The sequence below is a fragment of the Triturus cristatus genome, chromosome 7 (genome assembly GCF_964204655.1).
Source record: "Triturus cristatus chromosome 7, aTriCri1.1, whole genome shotgun sequence".
NCBI lineage: Eukaryota > Metazoa > Chordata > Amphibia > Caudata > Salamandridae > Triturus > Triturus cristatus.
In genome coordinates, this window is record NC_140590.1 from 1,483,948,059 (window position 1) to 1,483,960,707 (window position 12,649).

The 12,649-nt window shown below is 44.2% G+C and overlaps 1 protein-coding gene across 1 annotated transcript in view; it reads right to left on the reverse strand.

The window, feature by feature from the left end:
* The window catches only part of LOC146812225 (protein-glutamine gamma-glutamyltransferase E-like), a 261,472-nt gene that overhangs the window by 11,931 nt on the left and 236,892 nt on the right, over positions 1-12,649 (reverse strand). Inside the window, exons 9-11 of the mRNA XM_085619255.1 lie at positions 10,443-10,685; positions 5,425-5,739; positions 2,114-2,271 (exon numbers count right to left, since the gene is read on the reverse strand). Coding sequence (XP_085475381.1) covers positions 2,114-2,271; positions 5,425-5,739; positions 10,443-10,685 — 716 coding nt within the window. The remainder of the gene's footprint in view (positions 1-2,113; positions 2,272-5,424; positions 5,740-10,442; positions 10,686-12,649) is intronic.

Here is a 12,649-nt window from a genome sequence, read left to right on the forward strand (position 1 = left end):
AGGATTTCGAAACGCCATCTTTCCAAATTCTCACAGTACAAGGATCAAAGCGACCCTATTTAAAACCAGAAGAGTGGAGTCGTGGTCTCATCTCAGGAAATTCATTATGCAGTTGAGCAGTTTCTTTGGCAAACTCTTGGTGTATGTAGATTTTGTTTCCATTTGCCATTAAAGATGGAATTTCTCTAGCTGCTCTCATAATCATCACCAAATGATTATGGCGTAGAATTTAAATATCATCTGTAGAGGTTTGCTGTGATGAGGATCTGTGGGAAGGAATTCTATGCGCTTTTTCTATTTCGAATTTCTCAGAAAATTGCAGCTTTAATAGACACATCAATAAATGTTCTAAGTATTGCCTACAATCATTTCCCTCTACGTCTTCAGGCGGATTAAAAATACGCAAGTCGTATTGACAATTGCGATTTTTTAAATTCAACAATAACCGACTCATTGGCAAAAAGATTTCTACCATATGTGTCAAGCTATCAATTTTAGGTTTATTATCTTGGATTTTAATTCAGTTATCTGAAATTTTCATCAAGAGACTAGCCGTGTCTTTGTGGATATTTTTAACTTCTGATGCAATAGAGTCAGTATTTAGACGTACAGCTTGCAATTCCTCCAACAAAGTGTACAAAGAAGGTCCATTTGAGTCCACAATCTTAGATTTCACCGGATGGTGGAGAAATAATTTGTTTGCGTTTGTTATTCCCTGTGAAAATTGTTTTTCCTTCAATTTTATTGAATTTAAACAATTAAATAATTTTCCACCCAAGGTTAAAATGCAGATATAAAACTGAAAAATATTCACCAAGTAAAGAGGAGTGCAGCAGCTTAAACTGACTGTGGGAGTGGTTCCAGGCCTCCAGCCTCGCCCTTTCATGAAGTAGAGCTCCGCCCTCCTGAGAGAGATTTCAGCAAAGCAGGAGCAGAGCAGCCGGTGAGAACAGCAGTTGAGGAAAACACACCAAACTAGCCACAAAAATCTTACAGACCTGACAAGGAAAGTGCTGTAAAGAATGTGCTGTATTCTGTGCAAAGAAAAGCCCTAATCATTTAAAAATTATCGGCAGTAAATCGGGCAAATTAGAGCCTCAGCGGTAGGCAGCCATCTTGGTTTGCATTTTCTCACCACTCGTCCATCATTTTTGTGTATCCTAACTACCCTACCTAGAGAGTAGAAAGGAAAATTGAAAGGTGTTAGGAACGAGGTATGATTTGTAACATGTATACACAAAAGAAGCTTCCCTGAATGGAATTGACCAGAAGTTTACAAGGTATTCTGTAGAGTACCGGGCATCTCAAAAAAAGTGAAGGACTGTCCTCACACCCCCAGGTGTCCTTCTTCATCATTGGCAACCCTCGCTCTCTAGAAACTCTGTTTGGTAGAGAGCAGGCCCACACCTGGAGGCAGGGAGGCACTTCTAAATCTAAGTGGGGTCCCATGAAAGTGAGTGATTTCTAAAAACCAATGCAAAAGTCAAAATACATTTATCAAACCGGCAATTGCTTGGTATTAAAATGAAAAGTGGGGAATGGAGGGATTAGTACCCCATCACCACTGTGATTGTAGTCGTCGACATGTTTCTGCGTAAATGGACCAAGAAGTCCACGGCATTTATTGGGACAGGGAAAAAACTGTGGGCCCCTATCTTACCAAAGTAGGTTCGAAATTACCACTGGGTAGGGTGACCTGTGTCTCTCTCTACCTGAGTTTCCTTAAACCCTAATGGAGGTTCCTAAATACCCCATGGGAAGAGGGTAAATGAGAGACCCCTGTAGTCACACTTGCCTCATGGTGCGTCTCTCGCTGTCTGCCTAGTTGCGTTCTTTCCTCTTCCCTGATGTATAGATTTCATGTCGATGACTACAATCACAGTGATTATGGGGTACTTATCCCCCCATTCCCCACTTTTCATTTTAATACCAAGCAATTGCCTGTTTAATGATGGGTAATATGGCCGTCTACGAGTGACGAAGACATTGCTACTGATGGGTAGTGTGAAATGTCATATTGTGAAAGTGGGAGAGGGGAAGGTCACATTCTACAATATCAGTAGTTGCCATAAAGGGTATAATTGAGAAGTTCTTGTATCAGTGATTATCTCACCTTTATCTCCAGTGGCGGGTTCTCCAGGATGACATTGTTTTCAGCCAGAACCGTTGACTCGTTCTCAACGTCACACAGAACAGTGATGTTGAGGATGTTGTCACTAGTTATAGATTTTTTATATTGCTGATACTCCACCTTAACCGGTATACTTTGCTCTGTGAAGTCAAAAAATAATGATAATGTTCTCTATCATTTAATCCATTAAATATTCATGTTGTATGTCCATACATTAATTTGTTCAGTTACTCATCCTTTCAACTGCTCCTGCATTTTTTTTAAGTCATATAAAATACATTTCAAGATGGCTCAGTTAGTTGAGACCTGTCAGCAGACGTATGTTCAAAAGCTGCATGTGTTCATATTGGTGTAAAGCCACCTCAAGCTTTAATTTGTCTTAAAATGATGCACTGACTACCACAACTTGAGCCTCGGGTTTGGGCGGCTACTTGCAGTGTGATTGAAAGGGTGGGGCATGAAAGCGAGGAAGGATATGGTACATATATGCATATCTGATACATGGAAGTCTTCTTATTTCAACATTCTGCCAATATTTTGTGGTGCTTCCATGTGGCCCAGGTAATTATTCTTCTGTGAAATCAGAATTTCATGGAGAATTTGCTGTTGTATGCACCAGAGTATTCAATGCCAGAATTTACCACATATTTTTGTCCTGTAAATAGGAAGGGGTCAGTCTGTTCTTATTGATGTTTTGAAAATTGTAGGGGTGCAGTGCTCGCAGTGGTGCTTATTGACAAGCCCCTTGCGCCGTCAGTGCGTCACTTTTAACATGATAAAAAGTGACATGTGGGTGTCGCAAGGGGCATGTAAGGCATGTAAGTAAGCCCCAGTATATTGAGGAATTTCAAATATTGTGCAAACAAAAGGTTGAATTTACCACCACACTTGGAATCAAACCCTTTGGCTTCTCTGTCTTTACAAATGTAGGAAATATATTTAATACAATTCCGAGAAGCTAAGCACTGTGGGGCAGATTTACAAGAAACTGACGCATCTGTAGAGATGCGTCAGTTTGCCTGTGCCAGCCTGTGATAACCTTGCGCCACCATGGATGCGCTGTATGCGCTGTATTTACAAAACGGCGCACCATGGGGCAAGGATTGACAGATGCGTCAGAAAGTCTGACTCATCCGTTTGCACAAAGGTCACGCATTGCTGGAGTCGTGTCGCAAGCACGACGCAACTCCAGAAATGCATGTTGAGGCCTATACTTATTGTACTGCGTTACTCCTTATTCCTGCATCAAACAGGCGTAAGGCTTTGACGCAGTGGCGTCCTAGAATTGGCGCAGTGAAATCCTGTAGATTTAACTGCGTCACTTTTACAAGGCTTTCCTGCGTGGGACCGCCCACCCTGCATACATTATACCTGATGCGGGTATATTGTGACACAGGGCTTTACAACGTTGTAAATTGCCCGCATTGTTTACGCCACCGCTGCATTATAAAAGTGACGCAACAGTGGTGCAAAAGTGTCGCAAGGGGGCTTGTAAATCTTCCACTGTGTGCTCAGAGTTTACCTGGGCCCTTCTCCGATACTCCTTTTCTCCCAATTGCAGAGAGGCTTCCCACTCAATGGCTGTGCCGTTTTGCAGTTGACTTTTAGGCATTAATTGCATTATTCCACCATTAATTTCCGGATCAAATTTACATAAGTTTTTTATCACTTGCAGGTATCTCTAAAGCTGCCCATGGTTTGATATTTACTCTGATGCAGTCTGAGAAGATATCCAAAATATGAAAAAACATGTTTTTTCCCCAACAAATTAAAAAAATGTCCTGAGCAACAACTGGATTGCAGCAGCAATACCATTTATAATGTGAAACATAGTGCAAAAGGATCACTTCAGTCCTTTTGGTTATGGCCTGATAAATGTAGTTACATGTCAAATACCTCACATTTGGTTAATCCAGTACTCTGACCTTACAAAGTGCTGTAGGGCCTGGTGAACTCACAATATGTTCTGGTGCACACGTAGCTCAGCATGCTGTGTCCTTGAGCTCAGACCTCTTGGGGGTGAAATGAAGAAAAATGATCACCCTCCCCCCTGGAGAACTACTGAGAGTTAAGTCTCTGACAGACCTGGAACACCTCATGTAACTACCAATAGTGATCACAGGGGCTCCAAGCAGGACATTTTCCACAGGTACAAAAAGGGCTTGGGCCTCCCTGGATTGTAGGAATAAAATGGTCCTCAGTCATGCTCTCGCCTATTCAAAGTACCTGTGAGTCTGCTCTCAGGTTGATAATGGCCCAGCACTGTGGACTCTATGTCTTAAAGTAGTTGTAATTTCGCAATGAATTACACATTGTGAAAGAATATTAAGGGCCAGCTTCAGTCTTGTGGACATGTACCTGCTAATCCTGATGCTGGCAAAGTCCAACAGTCACTCAACAAAAGTTTGGACCTCGGTCATACTCGCTGTAGCTATCCCCAGTGGGCACAAGTCACGGGAAGTGACCTGTGGCAACACCCAGGGGCAGATTTACAAGCCCCTTGAGCTGCCAGTCCGTCACTTTTTGTGATGCACTGGCAGCGCATTACACTGCCCCATATTTACAAGGACAGGAAAAGGTGGCTTTTCCTGTCCTTGTAAATATGGCCCCTTCACACGCCGCACTTTGCGTGAAAGGGGCGTTCAATGGGTGTTGCTGTGGGTGTTCTCACGCAAACACCCATGGAGCGAGACACATTTCCAGATTTACGAGGATTTGTAAATCTGGAAATGTGTCAGTATGCTACACCACCCTAGGGGTGGCGTAGCGAGGCGCAATGAGGGGAAATGTTTTCATTTCTCCTTGTTTTTTTCCTCTTTCAATGTGTGCTGCATTCTACAGCACACATTGAACGAGGAAAATGCCTGTAGTGATTGTTTTTGTGCAGGAAGGTGCCCCTTCCTGCACAAAGACAATCTCCCCACGATGCAGGCGTCCTTCCACCATGATGCAAGGGTGCCTGCGTCAGCGCATGGCAGCTGTTTGTGCACCAGCGCAGGGGAGAGCACAGGAATGCGACCTATTGTTGTAAATATATCGCACTCCTGTGCTCTGAAAGTGCCGCAGCGTGATGCAGCCAAAGGGCTTGCGGTGCCACGCTGCAGCACCTTCTTGTAAATCTGCCCCCCAGTTCTCAGTACTCATGGCCCTTATATTCTCTGAGTACAGGACTTGGCCTTACGCAGTACCCTCTTTTTCTTACCCGTTCCCTCATTTCCTTGGTATGGTAGGTGTTGCCATACCACTCTCCTCTCAAAGAGGTCTTAAAGGTTTGCTCTTTTCATGCAAGGTACCTGCTTTGGGGCCGAGCGTAATCTCTTCAGAAGTCGTCCAGATCTTGCTGCTCAGCCTTCGCGTGTAGTCGGTTGAGTTAACATTGAAGATCACTTTCACATCCTTGCTGGAATCAGTCACATTGGTTAGAGTTACCGAAGCACGAACATCTTGGCCAACCTGACTGTCTCCAGACTCTGTAATCTCGCAGGAGACCGAAGCCTCTCCGGAGTAAGGAGTAGACGAGGCAACATTCGCCGACATGGCCAGGAAGCTATCTGATGTTGTTGCTTTCTCTCTGGCACGGCCATGCACCTCGCGCTCTTTTGTGGTACCTGGAAGAAGGACAGGTGGAAATAGCACAATGTCAGGTCGTACTATGGAGTGCACAAAAGCAAACAATTTGATGTATTAAATAATATGAATCCTGTGTATTTTATTTGTAGAAGGATACCTTGACAGAAATGTACAGAAATTCATTTATTTGCTCAAGTTTAAAGTCAAAGATGGTCTCAATGACTCATGATCATAAAACTAGAACCAACTGAATTGTGTTATCCCCTGGCAGGCATATCACGTCACAGAATCAGCCATACATAACCCCAAGCTCACCCTGGCTAGCCAAAACCAATGCAGTAGCAGACTCAAGGGCAAGAGTGTTTTTTTTTTTTAAATTCCTGGAATTATATAGTTTTGGTAATTTAAGAAGCTTCTCAAATTAAATGTTGTACTGTGTGCAATGCGTCTTGAAGTGTAATATGAGAGAACATATTAATAATGTTAATATTAAGCAGCATTCATACAGCGCACAATATGCCAGGTGTGTGGTGCTGCAATGTCATGCAGACAAAAAAAGTATGCCTGGAATCATTAGACTCTTCTTATCTCATGATACACGGTGGTTTTACCAAAGACTCTGTTCTATGCCTTCTAGTGTTTAACTGTTTCATGTGCCCAGTGTCCCAGCTCCTATCCCTAGAAAAAGCAGCACTTTCAGATGTATATTGATGAAATTCAGTTCTATATACAACTAGAATATAACTCAGAGTTCTAATACTGCAGTGCACTGTGGGGCAGATTTATAAGCGCCTTGCGCCTCTTTCACGCCGCCGTTGCGTCACTTTTGTACTTTTACGGTGGTGCAAAACCAGCGCCAGGCTGCGGGGTATTTACAACGTGAAGCATCTGGGAGATGCGTCACGTTGTAAAGCCCTGCGCCAGAAGTAGGCGTTCCTGCGCAGGGGGGGGGGGCGATCCGTCGCAGGAACGCCTCCTAAAAGTGGCTGAGTGAAATCTACAAGATTTCACTCAGTCACTTTTGAGCCCATGCTGCGTCAAAACCCTGCGCCTGCTTGAAGCAGGCGTAAGGGTTGACGCAGCATTGTAACGATAGGGCACCCCAGAGCCTTGCTGAAGCTGCGTTGCGCTTGTGACGCAACTCCAGCAATGCGCTGCCTTTACGGCACAGATGCGTCACGCATCTTCCCGTTTTTGCCCCATGGTGCGCTGCATTGTAAATGCGGCGCATCCATGGTGGCGGAGCCGTGACGCACAATAACTGGCGCATCCCTGCTGATATGCAGGGATGCGCCAGTTATTGTAAATCTGCTCCCGTATTGTTAGCGCTTTTATGCGTTTAATCGAAATGCATAATATTAATAGTTTTCAGAGCAATTAACCTACACTTGAATTCACATACGCACATTGACATGGAGCTACTGCAGTTAGACCAAATTTACTATGACTTGTTAAAGTGCAGTATTGTATTCATTCTCAAACGTTCACTGTTGTTTATGTAACTAGTTTGCCTTAACACCTATGAATAATATTAGGTCAGAAGGGCTGGGTTACTCATGTAGTATTAGTGCTAATGTAATAGGGTTCTGTGACGATTGAAAATGTTGTAAACTGATTTGTTGAGAATGTAGTTCTATACTCGTAGCACACTGCAGAAAATGGCTATATACACCTTTGACTTTGGGGTTGAGCCAGTTCTTTTAGGGTTCAACCAGGGATGCTGCTCGATTTCTTACTTATTTTGTTGTACATTTCTGACGTACATCCCAATTTACGTTTTGGCAGATGGGGATAACTCCGTCAGGGCAACAGAGTATATGACTCAGTTACACTGACAGAGTCTCCACCAGCCAAATTCAGAATGACCGCCAAGCCAGTGATCATTTCTAAAGCATTAGCAGGAACCGCTGTCACATCGGATCCTGTCAATGGTTTTTTAAGTTTGACTTAAACTCTTTCAACATTACGGAGCTCTAGTAAACCTCACATTTTTTTATTTTCAAAAAGAAAATACCGCAGTGGGATTTTCTTTTTGAAAATAAAAACAATGCCTCCTCGCCATGGGAGTCATCTCTCATGATGAGGGGGGCGTTTTTAGGTTTTTATTGCTCCTTAACCGCCAGAGTTTTTCTGATGCTGACAGGATTCCACTCCTCTTGCTGGTCCCGCTTGGATCTTCTCTTCACTTTGCCCGGTCTCTGCGGCGCAGCAACACACAGGGCTCTGTCTTTATCACAGGAGCCCCACCTGGAATCCTGCTCCAGCCGCATTTCTAGATGGGGAAACTCTGCTTTCCTCTTCACGGTGCTGACACCGCGGGGCTCTCCCTTGCACACGGGAGCCCCGCTTCACCGTCATCATACTCAGGAGAGCCCCCGCTCCTCGGGGACTCTCTCTCACCTCACTTCACCCAGGCCCCCTCCTGGGACCCAGGACTTTGATGTGGAGCCCGCGAGGCTCTGCACTTCCGGCTTTCGGCCCGCCCACAACCAGGCAATGGTGCCTGTCTTCCGGGTCGTGCTCAGCCACGGCCCGGCAGTTTTTTTCGGTGGCTTCTGCTTCTCTGCCACGATGAGGGGTGGGCACCCGCTGTTTGAAATAGCAAAAGAGCGGGTGGGCACCCACAAACAATTCCCAACGCGGCAAACATAAACATAAAGCAGGGTGGACTCCCGCCGAACAAGGCACAGATGGCGGGGGAATCCCCACGTCGGGATTCTCTCTGACTGCAGCTTCACACTGCGGTTCAGCCACAAATCAATGCTTCTCTTCTTGGGCAGATGAAAGAAAGCGCACACAAGGTGCTAGATGCGACAAGAAGCACTGAAGGTCCTGGCATACCAAAAGCAAAGCGTTTACAGGGCACAAAAGGTCCCAGCAAGTCCTTCAGTTCCATGGGGCATAGCTGGGCCCAGGGAGGCCAGCACACAGGGCCCTCCAGCAGGGAGTTAAGCTCCTGTGGCGGTTCTTCCTGGGCCTCAGCAGCAGCAAGCCCCCAGCACAGAACAGAAGCAGAACCAATTTATGGGGTCACAGCCCCTATACTTATACCATACAATCTCTTTGTCTGCAGTACAGGGCATGGAGATCCAGATGCAGCTGTTCAGGGGGGATTTGGAGCACTTTGTTTTCCAAGCTCCTCTTCCCCTTTGTCAGGTGGGATCTAGGTGATCAGACACACCACAGGGGGCGGAGCCAGCATTGTCCAGGCTGGGCACAGTCCTATTCAGGGTCAGGGGATTACTCCTCCCACTACTCCCAGCACAGATGTCCCATTAAGCCTAGTGCAGACTCACCCTGCCCCTCCTGGAGCCACACACACCTCCCAGCCCCTGTCACTCACAAACCAGACATGCAATTCGCATCAGGCAGGCAGACACATAGCACACAGAAATGCCAACTTCTAAAAGTGGCATTTTCCCCATAGTCATAATAAATCTGCGACACCATTGCGCAGCATTTATTCTCACAATTTCATACATACTAAACTCGACCACGCACCTCCTCCCATTCCAGGATTTACCACTAACACACTTAATCAGGGAATCCCCAATGCATTCCTATGGGAGGGCAGGCCAACCTTACCAAATGTACACAAAAAGCGCACACACTTTACGCTGGACCACAGTGCTAAAGTGCCCAGAGGCCTAAAACCACCAACAGCAGAGGCAAAATGTTTAGGGGTGAATCGGCCAAAAGGGCCAAGTCCAACAGACTTATACCTTTATGTTTTACATGTCCTGGTAGTGACAAACAACCTATTTTGTTTTTCACTGCTGTGAGGCCTACCCCTCTCATAGGCCATTATTGGGATTTACTTAATGCACTTTTAAGCTGCAATTCCTGATCAGAAAGGAATAGCTATTGCATGTTCGATATGTTTGGAACAGTAATGATAAATCTTCCTTTCTGGTGAGATTACATTTAAAATTACTATTTTAGAAATGCCATTTTTAGGAAGTGGACATATCTCTGTATTTACTGCTCTTTGTGCCTGGCAGTCTGTCTCCAATACACGTCTGGGTTGGGTGACAGCTACACTTTGGGCATTCCCTCTAGACAGCCACAAACACAGGAAGGTGAGGCTCATCTGCATTCTGAGCACTCATCTGCATTCATCTGCATTCTGAATGGTTTTCCTGGGCAGAAGGGGTGGCTCACACTTACATCTGAATAGTCTGTGTCCTGTCCGCACACAAAGCACTGATTTACCCCCCAGGGCAAGACTGGCAGACAGGACTGGGCTGAAAGGGATCCTTGTACACTTCATAGAGGTATTTTGAAGCCACCCCCTACATCACAGGCACTTATGGGTATACATACATGGTCTCTGACCCCCGCAAATCAGACACTTCTAGATCTTGTACTGAACCTCTGTCAGAAGGACCATTGTCTGAAAGCGGAGATGTTCTAGAAGTCATTGGCCAGGATACACCCCTCCAATTGCATTGAAAGATGCATGATGAAGGTCTCCTCTGCATGCCGCTGTCTTCTAACTGCCCATTGTGAAATGGTTAACATATGCTGACATGCTCATAGTTCTAGAAAATGTTAGAAAGTAACTACAATATGACAACTAGGTCCCTACAAAACCATGAACAAATAAGCAAGTTTAGTTTTTTCATTAAATTGCTAAGCATGCCAATTTGACTTATACAGAAGTCGCTCTCTGACACAGGTCTGTATTGATAATCTACCACTTGTAAATTTAAAGAGCTGATTCGTTTACAATGTACTTTACCTTCTTCATATTTATACTGAAGAGTGATATCCTCAAAGGTCTTTCCATCAGTTCCTGTTGTGCAGGTCAGCTTACCAATAGACTTGGTGTCCGATGTTAATCTTCTAAGGTTACCTTGTTCCTCCTTTTGAAAATATGCTCTGTCAGCATTCACCTCAGAGTACACAAACTGTGTGTCATAAGGTACTTCAACTAGTCCTTCCTTCACTGCTGTCTGTGAAGCTGGCCCTAGGCAATACAGACCTAGAATAGAAAGAGAAAGTTATTTGCCCCATTGTTCAAGGGGTAAAATAAATGAACACAAGGACTGAGCCTTTGGTCTCTTTTAGTTCAGTGTGGTGTCAAAGAATAAGGGGTGCCAAGAACATCAACAGATGAAATACCTGTTCAGGACCCTCAAGTACTTTACATTTGCCCACAGGTTTTGTATATTTTCAGGTTTTTGTCTTATTCAATTATCCTAAGTAACTGTATTGATGGCCTTAGTCCAAAGACAGAGCCTATTGTTTCTTGCACTATCTACTATGTTTAAAAAATAGTTCAAACTTTAGCAGGAAGGGTTTATTCTTTTGTGCACAAAATGAGAAGATGAGACGCTTTATGACACTAAGGAGTCAAATATGGGTCGAACAGAGAGGTTTCTCCTTGGGAGATACCACTCTGCATAAATCCATGGGGTGTGGTGTTTCTGTATGAGTTTTCAGGCATATATACCTCCTACTGAAAGCAGAAGGAATCTCTGCATGAACAGAGGGTTGAATCAGGGCAAAATCCTGCGGGGACGGTCCTGGTAATTTCGGGACCCACATGTTATTTCACATTGTGCCACTGTTAACGCGGAATTGCACGTAATCAGGTGGAATTATTGTTTAGATTGTGTCATTCCAATCCCGTCATCGAGGGACCTTTTTGGTGTGCATCTTAGTATTGTGCCCTAGGCACAGAAACATCAGCGACATGCATATATTACTATGTTTCCTGCTCATTTTAACATTTTATTTAAATATTTATGGTCATAATGACATAGATTAGAGTTTTTGATATTTAGAATTATGAATACCTTAATAGAGATTAGAAATATGACATCATATTTTGTGGAAAGTTAGGGGCTTATTTACAAGCCCCTTGCGCCGCCGGTGCGTCACTTTTTCCCATATTAAAAGTGACGCAAAAGTGGCGCAAGGGTCTTGTAAATCTGCCCCTTAGAATTTATGAGACACGTCACAACAGAAAAATCGTAATGCATAGGCGATAGCACTTTTATAGGAAAAATGGAAGTTGTACCACGGAATTGACCTGTGGTGCAACATGTTTGCATGTTTTTGAGCTCCTGAAGACCTGGGGCACATTTAATAACCTTTCACGCAATGCAACTCAGCTAGGAAGCTTGTTGTTCTGCGCTGTGTTGCTGTGAAAGGGAAGGCACAGACATGCACCATATTTACTAAGATATGGCACACTTCAGCTCTTTCATAGCGCTGGCACACTTCAGGCAATCTGGCACCAATGCAGGCACCCTTGTGCCATGTTGCAAGGAGGCCTGCTTTACTGCAAGGGTGCCTGTGTTACAGGTAGAATTCTAATGATCAGGTAGGGATATATACCTGCACAAAAACATTCTTTAGAACCATATTCCTCTTTTTATGTGTGCTGCACAATACAGCACACATGAAAAGAGGAATTAACAAGGACAAATGAAGATATTTCTCCAATCTTTGCCTCCCTTGGATAGAGGCCTCAATTTTGGGCAAACTCATGTTTATTGACTGGTTGTGCATCAAAATCCATGGATGGATGGATGGAAACGGCCAAGTTCCACCCATAGAATGCCTCCCTGATGCATAGTAATGTAACACAGTTCTATGCGCTGCCTTGCATTTCTTTTTTTCTTCTTCTAAGCATTGCAAATATGGCTTTGTGTGGCTTTGTAAATCCCTCAATCCATTTCACGGAGGGTCTCACTCTAAAAAGTGATGCAACACTGATGCAAAATATTAGTAAATCTGGGCCCTGATGCCTATGGTCTAACCGAAAGTTTACATAATCTGCCGGCATTTATTTGAATTCTCTGATGTATCCCATTAAGAGGTCTCACAATTTAGCGAAGTTCTTGTACTTTGCATTGAAAAACGATGCAGCTTCATTGGCTCACATTTCTTCTTGGTTTATTCTGTGGAAAACTGTACCATATTTTACACTTTACCACA